Source organism: Orycteropus afer, unplaced genomic scaffold, assembly GCF_000298275.1.
Source record: "Orycteropus afer afer isolate SDZICR_OR568_19922 unplaced genomic scaffold, OryAfe1.0 scaffold00006, whole genome shotgun sequence".
NCBI classification, from domain to species: Eukaryota; Metazoa; Chordata; class Mammalia; order Tubulidentata; family Orycteropodidae; genus Orycteropus; species Orycteropus afer.
The window spans coordinates 3,686,861-3,705,473 of NW_006921593.1; the positions used below are offsets into that span (position 1 = coordinate 3,686,861).

At 57.2% G+C, this 18,613-nt stretch overlaps 1 protein-coding gene across 1 annotated transcript in view; it reads left to right on the forward strand.

Moving 5' to 3' along the window:
* The first annotated feature begins 1,853 nt into the window (after window positions 1-1,853).
* GTF2IRD1 (GTF2I repeat domain containing 1) overlaps window positions 1,854-18,613 on the forward strand; it is a 110,810-nt gene continuing 94,050 nt past the window's right edge. The window contains exons 1-7 of the mRNA XM_007940498.2: window positions 1,854-1,976; window positions 5,331-5,472; window positions 7,796-7,951; window positions 9,898-10,081; window positions 10,811-11,121; window positions 12,502-12,591; window positions 14,302-14,385. Of these exons, the coding sequence (XP_007938689.1) occupies window positions 1,854-1,976; window positions 5,331-5,472; window positions 7,796-7,951; window positions 9,898-10,081; window positions 10,811-11,121; window positions 12,502-12,591; window positions 14,302-14,385 (1,090 nt within the window). The remainder of the gene's footprint in view (window positions 1,977-5,330; window positions 5,473-7,795; window positions 7,952-9,897; window positions 10,082-10,810; window positions 11,122-12,501; window positions 12,592-14,301; window positions 14,386-18,613) is intronic.

Below are 18,613 nucleotides of genomic sequence, written 5' to 3' on the forward strand. Positions count from 1 at the left end.
AGCAGAGTGGGCAGGATCTGCAGCTACTTCGGATGCCTGAAGCCCTGCTCTGAGCTAGCTCCCCTGAACTGGCTCGCAGCACCAGGCCAGGGGCCCCGTGCAGAGCTCTGGAGTGGCTGGGCCTCCATGCCCTGACTGCTGTCCTCACCTTTACTGGGCAGAGGGGGCACTGGCTAGCAGGTACTAGAGCAGCTGTGGTGGGCCCCTCAGACCCCATTCCAGGGATCAGGAACTAGAGGAGGATGACCTGTGTTGGGTGTGCCCAGGCCAGGCTGGGTGGTACCAGGTACAGGGCTGTTCCATTCGTGGGGAGCCCAGGGAGGAAGAGAGCAGCCCTGGGTCCTGCAGTGGAGAAGCCCTGATCTAAGCTGAATAGCCCCTGAGACCTTGTCCTTTTCCTTTGAGCCAGAGTCCTGAGGCCGACAGGACAGTAGACTCACCCAGGGGACCTTGTGGCCCCATACAGAGCTGTGTGGAGGACTCAGCGGTGCCAGGGAGCCCATGAAGCACCCAACAGGAGGGAGGGCAGCCTCCCTGCAGAGGCAGCAGTTAAAGCTGAGTCGATGATCAGCAGATGGCGAAGGGGCCAGGAAGGGTACTGTGGGCAAAGGGAACCAAACCTGCAAGGGTGGGGAGGCAGGAAGGGCATTGGGGAACATTTGGGGAATGGTGAAGTTTGGGGTGCCTCAAGCATGGGGTGTGAGGAGGAGTTCGGATGGGGGTGGGGCCAAATGAGAAAGGCCTTGAATGCCAGGCTGAAGAATCAAGAACTATAACCCCAACAGAAGAATGGATAGTCAAACTATAGTACATACACACAATGGAATACTATGCAACACTGAAAGATAATGTGTTGTTGTTATGTGCTGTCAAGTCGGACCCGACTCATAGCAGTCCCTCCTCGGGTTTCCAAGGCAGTATCACTATGGAAGTAGATTGCCCAACCTTCCTTCCGAGGAGTGGCTGATGGGTTTGAACCGCCAGCCTTCTGGTTAGCAGTCAAGTGCCTTAGGCACTACACCACCAGGGCTTCCAAAAAGAATAATGTAGAATCTGCAAAATACTGCATAACATGGATGAAGTTGGAGGACATTATACAGAGTAAAATCAATCAATCACAGAAGAACAAATACAGTATTAGTTCATTATTGTAAAAAGTCAAGGAAAGGTTTATATGTGGAAGGAAATTTTATTGGTTACCAGGGGTGGGAGGGGAGGGGAGGAAACACTGCAAAAATAAAAATAATACAATAGTAAATAATAGAAGAATTACAACCCTGGGGACGATAGGGAGCGACAGAGGATATATGAGCAGAGGAAGGCCTTGAAGCAATAGGGAGCCATGGAGGGTGTGTGAGGGGGGTGGTGGGAGGAGGCTTGAGCATCAGGCTGAGGCAGAAGGGAACCATAGAAGGTATCTGAGAAGGAGAGAGCCTTGAGTATTAGCTGAGACAGAAGGGAGCCATGGGTGGTATTTGAGCAGGGGTGGGCTGTGGCCAAAGCTATGTGGGTGCGTGCATAGGAGTGTTGGCTGTTAGAGCCTGCCAGGCAGACTGGTCATGGTACTGGGATTGCAGACTTAGGGGGAGGTGCTGGGAGCTCACCCTTCAGTTACCCTGCTATCCGTGGCCATCCTGTGTGGGCGGCTGCATGTGCAGGCCTGTCCAGGCTCTGGTTGTGTATCTGAGCCCCTTAGGTGCAGAGAAGGCTAGCCCTTGGTTCATCCCTCCTGAGAAGTGGAGGTGGTCTAGGGTGGGTGGGTAGGCAGCTTGGGTGGGTGGGCAGCCACCATGTGTGCCATGCCCTGTGTCACACACCCACCGCCTTCCCTCTGTCTCTCCCTCCAGGTGACCATGGCCTTGCTGGGGAAGCGCTGCGAGGTCCCTGCCAATGGCTGTGGGCCTGACCGCTGGAACACTGTCTTCGCCTGCAAAGATGAGATCATCACCAGCCTCGTGTCTGCCTTAGATTCCATGGTGAGTGCCCCTCCCGGCCCAGGAGGAGGAGTGGACGCCCGGCCTTCGTAGTGAGACTTCTGAGCACAAGTCCCACCTCTGCCACCTAGAGGAGCTTCCACCAACCTGAGCCTCAGTTTCCCCATCAGCAAAACCAGGGCCACAAGTGAGGTGGGGTATATAAACATCTAGTCCTGGGAGTCAGTGTGGGTTCCCAGCCTTGTCCCTTTGTGCCTTCAGCCTGTGTCCTCATAGCATCCCCTCAAATCCTGTCATGAGGGTCAGCCACCAAGTGTCCCTGATTGAAGGTACCATGCGTGACCTCTCCTCCTGTAGACCAGCCTTTAGAGAAGGATGCTCCAGGATCTCGCTCCAGGTCCTGTAGTGATGGGAGCGTGTGCTGCGGGAGGCGTCGGAACTGACACAGGTCCCGTAGTGATGTGAGCGTGTGCTGCGGGAGGCGTCAAGGCAGAGCTGACGTGGGTCCTGTAATGACGTGAGCGTGTGCTGCGGGAGGTGTCAGAGCTGACATGGGTCCTGTAGTTACGTGAGTGTGTGCTGCGGGAGGCGTCAGAGCTGACGTGGGTCCTGTAGTGACGTGAGCGTGTGCTGTTGGAGGCATTGAGGTAGAAATGACGCGGGTCCTGTAGTGATGTGACATGTGCTGTGGGAGGCGTCAGAGCTGACGCACGTCCTGTAGTGACGTGAGCGTGTGCTGCAGGAGGCGTCGGAGGTGATGTGGGTCCTGTAGTGACGTGAGCGTGTGCTGCGGGAGGCGTGGAGGCGGAGCTGACGCAGGTCCTGTAGTGACGTGAGCGTGTGCTGCGGGAGGTGTCAAGGCGGAGCTGACGCAGGTCCCGTAGTGACGTGAGCGTGTGCTGCGGGAGGCGTCAAGGCGGAGCTGACGTGGGTCCTGTAGTGACGTGAGCGTGTGCTGCGGGAGGCGTCGAGGCGGAGCTCACACGGGTCCTGTAGTGACCTGAGCGTGTGCTGCGGGAGGCGTTGAGGTGGAGCTGACGTGGGTCCTGTAGTGATGTGAGCGTGTGCTGTGGGAGGCGTGGAGGCGGAGCTGACGCAGGTCCCGTAGTGACGTGAGGGTGTGCTGTGGGAGGCGTCAAGGCGGAGCTGACGTGGGTCCTGTAGTGACGTGAGCGTGTGCTGCGGGAGGCGTGGAGGCGGAGCTCACACGGGTCCTGTAGTGATGTGAGCGTGTGCTGTGGGAGGCGTGGAGGCGGAGCTGACGTGGGTCCTGTAGTGACGTGAGCGTGTGCTGCGGGAGGCGTGGAGGCGGAGCTCACACGGGTCCTGTAGTGACGTGAGCGTGTGCTGCGGGAGGCGTGGAGGCGGAGCTGACGTGGGTCCTGTAGTGACGTGAGCATGTGCTGTGGGAGGCATCGGAGCTGATGCTCTGGGCAGCCCATGAGCACTGGCCACGTGTGGCTGTTTACATTTCACTTTAAAGTTCCAGGGAAAGATTCCGTCTCTCAGCCTCACTAGCCTCCTTTCAAGGCTTTGTGGCTCGATGCGGCTGGTGGCCACTGTGCTGGACGGTGCGGCAGTGGAACGTTTTCACGGTTACAGAAAGCTCTGTTGGTCTGGGAGCGTTGCAGAGGTCACTGGAGGAGCTCATGAGCATATAGCCACCCCAGTGTAGCGAAAAAGACAGGCTCCCCTTCCTTGGGTCCTTGGTTGCCTGGCAGTGACTGAACTCTGGCCTCCTCCAGGGCCCCTTGGGCGTCTGCAGGGGCCAAAGGGATGTCCATTTGCACTCACTGCCCCGCCTCAGCCCCTCTTGGCAGCATGTCCTCACGGCCCCACTCTCTGGGTCTTTGGGCAAGTCTATTTTCCCCGTGTGGCCTCCTGGAGACCTGACCCTGGAAGGAAGCATCTCTCTTAGCTCCGACGGGCCACTCCTTTGCGGAAACAAATGGACTTATTTGTTTCATTTCTTTGCTATTGTTCTGCAGTGCTGCCAGCCCTCCTTGAGACCAGCTTGTGGGCAGAGGGAGTGGCCCGGTTTCTGTTTTAATCTTAAACCAAACCAAACCCGTTGCCACCGAGTCATTTCTGACTCATGGTGACCCTGTGTGTTATAGAGTGGAACTGCTTGGTACAAGTTTCTTGCCTGTAACCATTATGGAAACAGATTGCCAGGCCTGTCTTTGGCAGTGCCACTGGGTGGGTTCGAATCGCCAAACTTTAGGTTAGTGGAGAGCACAAAATGTTTGCACTACCCAGGAACCTTTTTTTAACCTTAGAAATATTTTAATCTGGAAATGAACGGAAAATACAGGAGGTCCTCTGGTGACAGGCCTGCTGGCCCTGCCGGTCGGTCCTCAGCTCTCTTACTATCAAAACTCCAGGTTGAGGCTGGCACAGGAAGCAGGATTGTGGCCCGGAGAGGTTAAGGAACTTGTCTTGGATCACACAGCAGCAAAACTGTGATTAAAGCCAGATTTCCTATGAGCCAAGCATTACCTGATTCAGATAAAACCAGCATTTATCAAGCACCACCTGCATGCTGTGAGCTTCACAGGCAGGGTTTCCTTGTGAGGCCTGAGAGGCTGATGGTCTTGCGTTGGGGCCACCAGCCTCCAGGGCAGTGAGGCTTCCACCCTCCCCTTTGGGGCTGCATGTGCACACAGGTGTCACAGGTTGGAGGATTTTCCCTCCCACCGGGCCTTACTAACTCCTCGCTGTAGCCCTGGAAGCTGGCTGTTCATCCCTACTGCACAGATGTGGAAACGGCCCAGAGGCAGTGTGACCTGCCCCAGGGCCCCCAGCCTGCGTCTGTGGAGTGCTGGTCGACTCTTCCCCAATCCAGAACTTTGGGAGAGTCTAAGAGAGCCCAGGGAGCTTTGGTAGCGTAGTGCCTAAGGCACTTGACTGCTAGCCAGAAGGCTGGTGGTTCAAACCTACCAGCCACTCCTCAGAAGGAAGATGGAGCAATCTACTTCCATAGTGATACCGCCTCAGAAACCCAAGGAGGTGTCGCTATGAGTTGGGTCCGACTCAGTGGCACATAACAACAACAAGAGAGCCCAGGACAGAGCTGTCCCCACGGCTGGGGCTGGGGCAGGAAGCACCCTGAGAGCAAGGAGGACCTGCAGGGAGGAGCAGGGCAATGTGGCTTGGCTATCTCCCTGCTGCTAGCCCTGTGCCCATACCTTCCTGCCCGCTGTGGCTACTCATTCATTGCACTATGGATTCTCAGAGAGACCGAGGGCATTGGAGGGATGGCCTCTCCCTGGAGCTGCTGCTACTGCTGGGATCGGGTGCAGCTGACAGCTCACCCCCTCCTCCACCAAGGCTGGTGCTGGAGGTGCCCTGGAGTGGGGGACCTTCCCCGGGTCACACGCCCTGCTCCCCCCACAGTGCTCCGCCCTCTCCAAACTGAACGCAGAGGTGGCGTGCGTCGCAGTCCATGATGAGAGTGCCTTCGTGGTAGGCACCGAGAAGGGGAGAATGTTCCTGAACGCCCGGAAGGAGCTGCAGTCAGACTTCCTCAGGTTCTGCCGTGAGTACCCAGCGCTCTGCTCTGGAAATTTCCCTGTGGGCAGGGGCTCCGGCCCGTCTCTGAGTCCCCAGCCTTGCCCAGCAGAACGCTGGGGTGGCCCAGGGTCAAAGTGGGCAGGTCGAGGCTGTGCAGGTGTTCTGAGATGGCATTGTTGGGCTGCTAAGCATGTGTTGACAGCCTGGCTGAGTGGCGGCCAGACCCACCAGCTGTGTGCTTGTTTGCAGGTGTGGACACTGAGAACCTGTGGGGCTGCTCAGTGCCTCCACCCGTCTGCACACCTCTGAGGACAGGGACCAGCACGCTCGTTCCACTAGCCTTTATTGAGTACGGCTGTGTACACACCCCTGGCAAGCATTAACTCATTTGTCCCGGCGTCAGCCGTATGATGTAGGCATTGCCGGGATTATAATCATGTCATAGTCTTAGTAGCCACCTCGCAGGGGCTCATGGGGCTGCAGTGCCAGAGGCCATGTCCAGCGGCCAGCGCAGGCCGGCACACAGTAAGCGCTCAGTGAAGACGAGCTGCGGGCCCGGCCGTGGGCTCGATGAGGCGTGGTGCCAAAGGCGAAGCACAGCTGAGGGTGAGGAGCCAGGCCGAGTTTCTGCTTCTGAGTAAAGCTTAGAGAGTGGGGAGGCCAGGGAGCCTTCCACCTGCCCGGTCTGTGTGTGGGACCGGCACCTCTACGGGCCTGGAAGAGACCAGCATTTGCAGCTGTTAGCACAGAGCCCTGAGGCAGCGGGGTTGGCTGAAGCCCCTCATGACCCTAGTGGCTCATTCTACCCTCCTGGGAGTCTTTGCACCCACCCCGGCTCTGTTGCACTAAACAGCTGGCGGTTGCACTCTCTGTCCTTGCCCATACTGTCCCCGTGCCTGGAAGGCCTCCCTCCTCTCCTCTGCCTGCTCGATGCCTCCCCACCTCTAGCAGTGACGTGTCCCATGCCTGGGAGGCCCGTCTGTGCCTCATCGCCCAGCCCCCAGGCTCTAATTGCAGGTGCCAGTGAGGAGCAATGGGTGGAGATCCGAGCTCAGGCTCTTGAGTCTTAAGATTGTGCTAAGCGTGAGGTCCAGAGCCAGGCTCTGGGGTCTCACGGCTCGGCTCCGCCTGCCACCAGCCCAGGCCTCCCCCTCCTCATCTGTGGAATGGGGCAGCCTGAGATGGAATGAAGTCACACACGGAAGGCCCCGGGGGGGGGGGGGGATGACGCCTGGTGTGTGGCTCACGCTTGGGGAGCTCCAGCTGCTGTTGTCATAACTGTGATGAGCGACCATAGCTTAGTGCCTAATCACTTGGCTGCTAACCAGAAGGCTGGAGGTTCAAACCCACCAGCCACTCCTCGGAAGGCTGGGCAATCTACTTCCATAGTGATAGCGCCTTGGAAACCCAAAGAGGACTCGCTATGAGTCGGGTCCGACTCAATGGCACATAACAACAACAACAACAACAACTACGCCTGGGACCCTAGACCCTGGGATCCGCTGTTTCTGTAACCCCGGCCTAGCTGCTCCATTCCTGGGGCCCAGCAGCTTCCCCAGCCAGCCCCACATCCCACACAGCCCGCAGAGCTTCTCCAAGGTCAGGGGGAGGCCTGGCTGCTGGGTGGGCAGTGGCAGGGCCCTAGGGCTCCCAGCACCCCCTGGAGGGGGCACGGGGGCTGGGAAGGATCACCTGGCTTCCCAGAGCTGTGAGCTGCTATTTATAGCACGCTTAAGTCGCTGGTTTATTTCAAGCTTCACAGATCCCCAGAGAGAGCAGGCTTCAAGCTGGGAGGGGGCCGTAGGGTCCTCTCACCTCCTCTCCGATGCAGCTTCTGGCACGTCCCCCAGGGGTCCAAGCTCACTCCTAGTCCCTGCCCTGGCCCAACCCGCCATGAACTTGCCTCCTCTCAGCCCCACGGCCTCCTGGTGGGGCCTCCGTTTGTCTTCCCGTTTGGTAGAGCAGGAAACCAGGGCCTGGACTGGTGAGGGTGAGGAGCACAGGAAGGGGTAGATAGGATGGATGGTCGCTGAACCCCAGTTCTGAGCCAGGCAAGCTGCTTCCCATGTGAGCTCACAGACTGAAGCCCAGGGAGGGAGGGACTTACCCAGGGTCACACAGTGAGCTGGCGGTGACCAGAGATGAGACCAAGGCCCTGTGCTGGGCACTGGGGACTCTGAGATGTCCAGCCCTGGCCCTCAGTGAGAGGGGAGGGGGCAAGGATGGCTCACTCGCTAATTCCCATTCACTCGTTCACAGTGTACCATGTTGGGGGCCTGGCTGGGGGGTTCAGCACGGGGCAGGTGGGGAGGTGTTCACAGCAGCCCTGCACACTCTGTGTCCCACAGGAGGGCCCCCGTGGAAGGAGCCGGAGGCAGAGCACCCCAAGAAGGTTCAGCGGGGCGAGGGCTGCGGCCGGAGCATCCCAAGGTCCTCCCTGGAACCCAGCTCGGATGTGTACCTTCTACGGAAGATGGTAGAGGAGGTGTTTGATGTTCTTTATAGTAAGATCCTTCCTCATTCCATTTGGGGCCCTGGGGGGAGGGACCCCCTGCTGCTCACCCCAGCCCTCCCTCACCCCCACATCCCAGGCATGGATATCTCTGCTAGCCCCATTTCCTGAACCGTCTACTGTCTCCAAGCCCCTGCCCTGGCATAGGTTCCTACCACCTCTCGCCTGGAAGTGACCCGGGCTCACTGTGGTCTCCCAGCCTCCAGGCTGGTTCACTGCTGCCTCTCTGCCCTGTGACCAAGGGCATCTTCCCAGAGCACATCTCTGACCATGAAGCTTCTCCCTCCATGGTTCTCAGTGGCTCCCTGGTGTCCTCAATGTGACATAGGTGGTTCACTGTGGTCTGTCCCTCACCTCCCGTGTCCCCACTCAGCTGTATGGGCCTACCCTGACCCCGCCTCAGGGAACCACTTCCTGTTCTCCAGCACACGCTGGCCGAGTCTTTGCAAGAGCTGCGCGTGAGGAACTCTGGTGGGGTAGTGCCTGAGGCATTTGACTGCTAACCAGAAGGTTGGCGGTTCAATCCCACCAGCTTCTCCACGGAAGGAAGATAGGGCAATCTATTTCCGTAAAGTTTTACCACCTCGGAAACCGAATGGGGGTCGCTATGAGTCAGAATTGACTCGATGGCAGTGAGTTTGGTTTGGTTTGGGTCCCTCTTCTGTGGCTACTGCATTTTCTCTAAGACTCAGCCCTTCCCATTGTGCCCTGTGCTCTCCAGGGCCAGACTTTGTGTCTGCCCTCTGTGAGGGTCCCCAGTGCCCTGCTCTGGGCCCAGTGACAGTCCCTGTGCATGGTGTATTTGTTGAATGACCAAGTGAAGGCTACTGGTCAGCTGAGCTTTTCCTGCAGGGAGAGGAAGAGGAGGAGGCCGGGCCTCCTGTCAGAACCATCAGCCTATGAGAGTCTCAGAGCCCCAGCAGTGGCCTTCAGACTTGCTGGGTGACCTCGGATGGATCCTTTAGTCCCTAGAGTCTCGCCTCACTGCCTTCTGACCGGCTTTATTGCTTTTCTTCTGTGGCCCCTGGTTCTGTGGAGCACATCTGTGAGGAAACTTGGTGTTTCCTCAGGGGAGGCCGAGTCAGGAGCGGGGCCAGAGGCCCTGAGTGGATGTGCTGGCCACCGCGGCATGGGAGGGCTTGGCACGCCTGTTGGCTGTGCTGCTATGCCATCTGCCGGGCTGGTGCCCAGGGGCCAGTTCTTAGGGCCTCCACACCTACCCTGGCCTCCCGGCCCACGTCGGACAGTCAGGGGTGACTGTGAGAGAAGGGGCCTCTTTCTAGCTCTGGAGTGGGGGTGGGCTATCACAGGTGGTGACAAGATGTCCCAGGGCCCGGGCCCTTATCTGTCCCCAGCTGGGCCTCCCGCCCCCTCAGGCCTCGGCCAGGCCTCTCCTCTGCCACTCTGCCTCCTCCGCTGATGCCTTCTCTCCCCAAACCATTTCTGTCTCTCTTAGCTCTTTCACCTCCTCCCTTTTCTGAGTCCCCACTGTCTCTGTTCTTCACTTCCTCCTTCCTGCCGTTCCTCCTCCCTCCCTGTGGCCTTTCCCTCAGTCTGTCTTACACTAGCCACACTTGCTATGTCTCTTGTGCCCCTGTGTGTCTCTCTCTCACCTCTTTGTCCTCCCCTCCTGCTGCCTCTGAGGACCTGCCTCAGGCCCTGCCATGGCCCCTGGCTCCACTTCACCCAGAGTGGAAGGGGAGTGTTGGGGGAAGCAAGAGCACCCAGCTGGGAGAGCCACAGCCCCCCTCCTGTCCCCAGCTTGAGGGTTTATTCTGCCGTGGGGTTTGCATTTCTGAGGGGTCTGCGGGGTCCACTTTCCCAGAAACTTGGCACCCAGGAGAGTCACTCCATATCGCCCCAGCTCTGGGCCGTTCCCGGCCCCGACCCAGCCTGGCTGCCCTCTCACCCCAGGCCCTGGCCCGTCCGCCCTCACAGGTGAGGCCCTGGGAAAGGCCAGTGTGGTGCCGCTGCCCTACGAGCGGTTGCTCAAGGACCCGGGACTGCTGGCCGTGCAGGGACTGCCCGAGGGCCTGGCCTTCCGGAGGCCGGCCGAGTACGACCCCAAGGCCCTCATGGCCATCCTGGAACACAGCCATCGGATCCGCTTCAAGCTCAAGAAGTGAGTGGGACGCCGCAGGGAAGGGGGCAGGTGCCTGGCAGCTGGGCCGATAGCACCAGGCAGGGCAGGTCGGAGGCTGCCCTGGGCCACTTACCCAGCCACGTGGGAAGGGCTTCAAACACCCAGCTGTGACAACTCCCGGTCTGATGGTCTGATGGTTGAGGTGAGGCAAGTGCCTGGGAGGAGAACATGGCCAGAGGCAGGCCATTGGGTCCCAGAAGTCTTTGCAAAGAGGCTGAAAGATACTTGATTTGGCAGAAAATCCCACGAAGCCATTGCAGGTGCCAGAGACAACTGCAAAGTGTGGAGGTGAGAAGAGCCGGCCCTGTGGGCTACATTAGGGGCTGGCAGGACGTAGGTTTGTCGAAATGGCCAAATGTGTATCGACTTGTGGGGCAGCTGGGAGGTCAGCCTGAGGGCTTAAATAGGGACCCACCTCTGCTCACAGCCACCATTGGTGCCCAGCAGGGGAGTCCTGGAGGGAGAAGATGGATGTGTCTGAAGGGCTGTGAGTGGGTGGATGAGGGTTCTTTGTTGGCCTTGTTGTGTGGCCCTGGACACATTCGCCCCCCTGGGCCTGCGTCTTCACCTGACACATGGACATGAGCTCCTGTCCTGCGTACTGCTGGCCCTGATGTGTTCTAGGGGGTGGGACGAGGTGGAGGGACAGAGGCATTGGGTGGGACAGGTCTGAAAGGCTGTTTGTGTGTCCTTCTTTCCTTTCCCCAGGCCACTTGAGGATGGCGGGCGGGACTCAAAGGCCCTGGTGGAGCTGAATGGAGTCTCTCTGATACCCAAGGGCTCACGGGACTGTGGCCTGCACGGCCAGGCCCCCAAGGTGGCACCCCAGGACCTACCCCCCACTGCTACCTCCTCCTCCACGGCCAGCTTCCTGTACAGCACTGCACTCCCCAACCACGCCGTCCGAGAGCTGAAGCAGGAGACACCCACCTGCCCGCTTGCCCCCAACGACCTAGGCCTGGGCCGAGCCGGGCCAGAGCCCAAGGTCCCTGGTACTCAAGACTACCCCGACTGCTGTGGTAATGCTGCTACTGGGACCCCAAGCCTTGGGGGGGGGGATAGAAGTCATTCTTGTGAGGGGCACCCTCCAAGGACCATTCAGGAACCCAGGCCTTCCTCAGGCTGGAAGGAGTCATGTCCGGGTGGAGGGGAGAGCAAGGCAGATAGCCCAGTAGGACCTGAGCCATCATTCACCCATCCTGAGAAGTGCCTGAGGGGACTCCCGGAGTCATCTGTGGAGGGCATTGATGTGCTAAGCCACCTGCATTTAATGAGCACCAGCTGTACACTCAGCTTGACTTAGGAGTCCTGGAGGTGGAGGAGACACAACAGCTGGGTATGATAGAGACCTGAGTCCATTATCCTGGTCCGTCTATTTAGTGGCTGTGTGTCCTTGGACAGACTATACCTCTGAGCCTTAGTTTGCTCATTTGTGAAACAGGGATGTGAATGGAACCTTCTCACAGAGTTATGATAATTAAACAGCAGAGTGGCCGTGGCAGCATTTCCTGAATGTATTAGAAATATGTGTTCTCAGGCCCACTCAGCCCTTCTGAACCTGAGGCTTTGGAGGTGGGGCCCAGCAGTGGGTATTTTGACAGCACCACCAAGAGGTTCTGATGTGCACTGCAGTTTGGGGACAGAAGCACTGTATCCAGTGCTTGGTACATAGTTGGGGCTTAACAGTTACATTTACTTTTTTTTTTAATAGTAAATCTGTTTTAATGGTATCATACTTGACACAGTATTGCAATGTTGCATTACCTGCCTTTTATTCATACATTATGTTGTGAACACCTTTCCTTGTCAATACAAATCTCCACAGATCATGCTAGCAGTTAAATGTATTCCATCTTATGAATGTCTCGTGATTTACACAACAATCCACCATGAATACAGCTACTCAGTTGTTGCTATTGTAGATGACATTGCTGTCACCTACCTTACAGCCCAATCTTTTTTTTTTATTGTGATTTGGGTGAAGATTTACAGAGCAAATTCACTTTCCATACAGCAGTTCACATACACTTTGTCTCAAAAAGTTACATTTACTTTTATTAGTAGTATTGTTATTATAAGGAGAGAAAAGGACCCCTCTCTCCACAAATGTGTGGGCTGTCAGGGATAGCAGGTAGGACTTAAACTCCTGAAACCAGGGTCCCCACCTTTAAAAGGTCACTCCAATGGCTTGTCCTCGATGATCCGGCATTTGGGTAGTAAGTTCTGGAAAGAATGGCTCAGGCTTCTGGTCAAGGAAGGGGGTGCTTAAAGTACTTGCCATGAGTTCTGATCCCAGGAAAAGCTGTCACTGTACAGCCAGAGGCTGTCCACTCAGGCTGGATCTGGGGAACCCCCTTCAGGCCCACCTTGAACCTGTACTTTTTCTCTCCCTTGTCCAGGACAGAAGCCCCCCGGGACTGGCGGGCCTCTCATTCAGAATGTTCACGCCTCCAAGCGTATTCTCTTCTCCATCGTCCATGACAAGTCAGGTAGGACGGCGCCTTTGGCAACACCCTGGGCAGAGTGGGGGTGCAGAAGGGAATGCAATGAAAATGCGTCCATTGGGTCTTTGTGAGGAAAAGGGAGGCGTGGCTCTGCTCCACGTGTGTAATAGTTATCTACTTCTGCATAACAAATTACCAAAGTACTCAGCTTCAAACAGCAAGCATTTATTTCCTCACACTTCCTGTGAGTCAGAAAGTCAAGAGTAGCTTAGCTGGGTGGTTCTGGCTCAGGATCTCTCATGAGGTTGCAGTCAAAGCGTTGTTGGGGGCTGTTGTTATCTGCAGGCTTGGCTGGGGCAGGAGGGGCTACTTTCAGGCTCCCTCTTGTGACCATTGGCGGGAGGCATCAGTTCCTCACCATGTGGGCCTCTCTGGTGCTGTTTAAGTGTCCTCACAACATGGCGGCTGGTTTCCCACAAGAGTTAATCATCTAAAAGAAAGGAGAAAGCCTTTTATGACAGAGCCTCAGGAACTGCTGGCACTCACACCACGTTCTGTACATGAGAAGTGAGAAACTTGACCCAGGCCACACTCAAATGGTGGCAAGTTAAGCTGTACCACTTGAAGAAAGGAATGTCAAACAACATGTGGACATATTTTAAACTACTGCACAGAGGGCCTGAGAGCAGGAAAATTTGACTGGAGGTGTCAATCACAGCAGAAAGGAGTGAAGCTAGATTAAAGAGTTCTAGCAGTTTTGCCTTGTGTAGGTCTCAGCCCCACCCCAGTGAGAGGATCTTTACGGAAACCCAAGTCCCCTGGGATCAGAATGGAAACCCCACTGCTCTAAACAAGGTCTAGCCCCGAGGGGCAGGGAACATGGGTATCCAAATGGAACAGCGCCTTGCCGCAGTGGGCAAGAGGCATGAGCTGGGATAGAGCATTGCTGGGTAACCTCAGGCAAGACACTCAGCCTCTCTGAGCCTCCGGTTTGCCATCTGCAAAATGGGAATGATATCTATGTTTAAAATGTCTTGAGGGATTAAGTAGGGTAACACCTAGGGTAACAGATACAAAGTACTTAGCATAGATACACACTTAACAAATTAAAGGTGGTATTTCTGTGAATTACAATGAACCAAATCATTGCTGTTGTTATTAATATGAGATTGAGACAAGAGACCTTAGTTTTATGGGAGAAACCAGCAGGACTCAGGGAACCTAAGAAGGGCCAAGGCTGCCTGAGACCCCAGATGTGTGAGGTGACAGGGTGAGGTCTGTGAGGTTAAGACTTGCCCCATTCTTCCCCGGGGAGACTGCTTTGCCCACCTCCTGCCTGTATGTAGCAGGATGGGCCCAGGATGGCAGGCTGAGCCTGCATAGTGCCCGGTGCCTGTCGGGGAGGACAGCCTTGGCCCAAGGCACAGAGTTGGCAGCATCTTAGGAGAGAGCAGACGCGGGGCCCTGGCATACTTTGTGTGCAGCACTGCTCCACAAAAAGGCTGGAGGGCTGGGATCTGAGATAGCAGTGGGTGGGAGGGCTGGGGCCATCCAGGGGCTCTAGAGGAGAAAGCCTGGGGCCCAGGCCAGTGGAGAGCGTGTGGCTGTCCTGGGCTGTGGCCCCTCAGCCAGGAGGGTCCACGAGGCAGCAGGCAGCCGGGGCTGGTCAATGGGCAGCCAGGGCTGGTCGGCAGGCAGCCGGGTCACAGGGCCCCTGCGCCAGCCCCCTCACGTGTGCCTCCTGTGTTCTGATAGAGAAGTGGGACGCCTTCATCAAGGAGACTGAGGACATCAACACGCTCCGGGAGTGTGTGCAGATTCTGTTCAATAGCAGATATGGTGAGTGGGTGGCGGCCACGGCAGGCCGGCAGCAAGTGAGCCTCTCCCTACGCGGCAGTCGCTTGTGTTCCCCAACACCGCGGCGGGAGCCATATGCTGCTCCCGTGCGCGTCAGTGCTCATGTCACCTGGCACTCCTCCTGTCTGCGGAGGGAGTGGCTGTGTCAATATTTCCCTTCCAGATCATTCTGGGGGCGGGCTGATGGCAAAGCGCCAGCCGGTGGGAGGCGGGCCCTATGGGGCAGATCCCTGCCCGGGGACCATCCAGAGACGGCCCAGAAGGCAGATTGGGGCTGGTGTCATCTGCTCACCAGTCTCCCGCCCCTCTGCCTTTCCCTGTGCTGGGCCTCAACCTGGGGGCGATTGGTACTTTTCTGGGCACACTCCTCGTTGGTTATGGAAGCTCAGCTCAGGGGTCATCTGGCCAGGCAGGCTTCCTCCCTTTCCCCCGCAATCTGTGTCCCAGCACCCAGGACTGGGCCAGTTCAGAGCAGCCATCAGGCCCTTGCCCTGGCGGCACACACAAGTGGTGGCCTGGCAGACACAAGGTTCCCCCATTAACGAGTTCTCACCCACAGTGGGGAGCTCAGCCATTGGTTTGCTTGGATGCCAGGGCCAGGCCAGATGGCCTTAGACCTGCTCCCTCCAGGTCTGGCCCCTGCTGTGCCCCTGGCCTGGCTTTCTGCCTCCTTAGAGGTTGTTGCTTCTCTGCTCGATCACTTGTAGAGCTCCATCTGGGAACCCCAGGAGCTCTGGTGGCATAGTGCCTAAGGCACTCGACTGCTAACCAGAAGGCTGGCGGTTCAAACCCACCAGCCACTCCTCGGAAGGAAGGTTGGGCAATCTACTTCCGTAGTAGTGATACTGCCTCGGCAACCCAGGGAGGGGTCGTATGAGTTGGGTCCGAGTTGACGGCACATAACAACAATAGCATCTGGGATCCTCACTCGCGGTCGGACACAGCGTGGCCCTTGCCTGGGAGTGGCTGTCAGTCACTGCAGAGATGGGCACAGGGACTCACAGGTCACTCGGTGACCACCAGGAGTGATGTTATTACCAAGGTGTCGTTCCCCATGCTCTGAGGAGGCCCTCTGCAGGGATGAAGGCACCTTCCAGAGGCCAGAGCTGTGGCATGGTGGGGCCAGGAGGGCAGAGAGGAGGCTCGGGACTCAGGACCTCCCTACATGTGCTGGAGGGACCAAGAGCGACCCCTGGAGTCTGCAGACACCTGCTAGTCCCGGAGTTCACCATGCCTCTCCCTCACCTCAGCCTCCTCACCGTGGGTCCCTCCTTTCCTCACTTCAGTGTCCTCACCACGGATGGATGTGAGGGCCCTCAGAAAGGAGAGGGTGCCTCAGAGGAAGACCAGGCATCCCCAGGTTGGGGAATCAGGGCTGGCTTCCCAGGGCAGGTGAGGTGCCCTTTGACAGGGGCTGATTATCCTACAAGCAAGGTAAGCACAGGCTTACTTGTGCTTACCTACTGACCTGTAGTGAACAGTTTCATGTGGGTCCTACCACATCAAAGATGTGAAAAAATGTGAAACTGTTTACTAATTAGTAAGTAAGCACATGTAACTGCTTGCTTACCTCACTTCATGGGTATTCCACCTCTGTCAGGGATTGTGAATTTAAACAGGCTTTGATTCTGTAGGAAGATGCTATGGGGTTGGGAGAGAGATGCTTGCTAACCATCCCTAGATCAGAGTTTGATGGGGTGAAAAAAATGTGAAACTGCTTACTGCAGTAAGTAAGCACAAGTCAGGCTGTGCTACCTTGCTTATTGGATAATCTGACACTGCCCTTTGATCTGGGCCAGGCTGCAGAGGCCTGGCAGGTGGGCTTGGCAGGCTGGGCTTCCTGGGTTAGGATGGGGCTGAGTGAGGCATCTGGGGTAGCTGGGGTGCCTTTGATGTGGCCGGCTGGGTTGGCAGGCTCCGCCCTTCTGCTGCTGAGTCTCTCCCCACCCCAGGGCAGGTGTGAGCCAGACAGGAGATGAGGAGAGGGCCTGGGAGGAGCCGGTGGGTTGCTTCTTGCTTCAGTGAGGAGCCTGCCCCAGCAGAGCTGGCCTCTTGCGCCCTGGCTGGTTCCCAGAATGCTATGCTCATGTCTAGCTGTCGGCACTCAGGCTCTCCAGCCTTGGATGGAGGAGGAGTTTGGGGCTTGGAGTGGGCGAGAGAAGCCCCTGCTCAGGAGAGATCCCCCTGTGAGCTATCCCTCAGCTGCGTGGGGAGGAGGGTGGTTGGTCCTCATGACATTGGGGAATCCTCGGTGGGTGTGGTGGTTATGTTTGTGTGTCTACTTGGCTGGGCCTGGTTGAGTGGCTGGGCAGCTGGTGGTACTCAGTTATCCCCCATGATGAGACTGGCAATCAACTCCATGGTGGAATCTACCACAGGCAGCTGAGTAGCTGCCTTTGGGATGTGGTCTGCTTCCTGTACGTAAGGAGAAGCCTTGAGAATGGTCTCTAGCCTATGGCACGCTTGGACCCTGTGTGTAGCCGTGTCGCTGCTCAGCAGCCTGCCATGCTCTGCCAACCTGGGGACTTACAATGGACTTGAATTCATGGCCTGCCATGTGGTTTGGTAACATCGGGACTTGTCAGCCTCAGCAGCCAGCAGCTGTCTGAGTAAAGAAACACTTCCAGCTCCAGTGGGCCGGAAGCTGGAGGCAGAGCTGGACCCCAAGGTTGAGGGGCTTTCACTCAGCCCCTAGAGCCTGGCGCTTTGAACTTGGACTTAGAGCCTCCAAATTGTAAGAATAAACTCCTGTTTGTTAAGGCCATCCCATTTGTGGTATATTCCTGTCAGAGCGGCACCAGGGAACCAGAACGGTGTGGGTGTAGCATCCTTCAGGCCTGGACCAGACGAAGGGGCCACGGACCCCGGCCTGCTCCTGGTCCTGTCCTCTCAGCCTCCGCCTCTGGATGAATGGGACCAGCAGTGGGCAGGGCATTCAGGAGGAAGAACAGAAAGGAAGAAGCCAAGCCCTCAGGAAGCCTCCGGGTCATCATCCCCTGGAGAGATGTTTCCAGCAGATGAAGGACAGAGGTTCAGGGACAGCCCCTTGCCCTCTCCCTCTCAGTGGGCGGAGGCTGGCGGCCCAGGGCTGTGCACTTGAAGATCCATAGCACTGCAGAGACCTGCCCAGCGAACCAGGTGAGCCTGCCGGAGACCGATTGACGATTCACGCAGACTCAGAACTGACGCCGCAGTGCTGGGGGCGGCGGTGACACTGCAGCGAGAAACGGTTTGACAGCTGTTGAGACTGCGAGGGTTTAATTTGACAACGAGCTAAGTGTGACTTCACAGTGGGATTTGGCTGCCAAAGACGCCAACGCGGACCCGGGCCACATCAACAGAGAAACTGTGTTTGTGATACTGAATGGAGGAGAGCCGCGGCCCCGGCCTGCCCCAGACAGAGCGTGACAGGAAGGGGTTGGGCTCAGGCCGGCACATGCAGGGGATAGGGGCAAACCGAGATGAGGCCAAAGAAGCAAAGTCAAGATGGAGGGGGCCTGAGGATCGGCAGAGACGGTGTGGGGACGCTCCTGGTCATGCTGCCTGGAGAGGTGAGAGCCGCCTCCTGAGACCATCCAGGCCTTGAGGAGGGTGGGCACCACGGACATGTCTGGTCTCACGCACCGCCTTCTGCACACAGTAGGTGCCCAAGAAGCATTCGGTGAATGGATGAATGAAAACATGCTTCTGGGCTGTCGGTGAATGGCTGTAAAATGGCAGAAGACCAGACCTAATGATCTGACCGTCCCCTGTCTGTCCGTTTGCTGTACAGTGGCGGTGAGTTGCTGTGATGCTCGGAGCTATCCCACTGCTATTTCAGTCACCAGCAGGGTCACCCATGGGGGACAGGTTCCAGCAGAGCCTCCAGACAAGAAAGAAAGGCCTGGTGCTCTGTTTCTGAAAATTAGCTGAGGAAGCTTTGTGGATCACGGGAGAGCCTGGTCTCACTTGCTCTGGCCGTCAGGAGGGATCGATCCCTGGAGGGGAACGTCGAGCTTGGTGAAGTAGGGAGTTGGCCAGGGCGAGGGCCTCTCTCAGTGAGCTGGATCGGCATAGTTGCTACAGGGATGGCCTGGAACCTGCTGGCGGCTCTGAGGATGTCGAAGGACCAGGCAGCAGTTCGTTACGTTGTATGAAAAGTCGCCATGAGTTGGAGGCAAGCTGCCAGCAGCTAACTGATTATCTGGGATAAAGAGCGAGGAACCAGTTC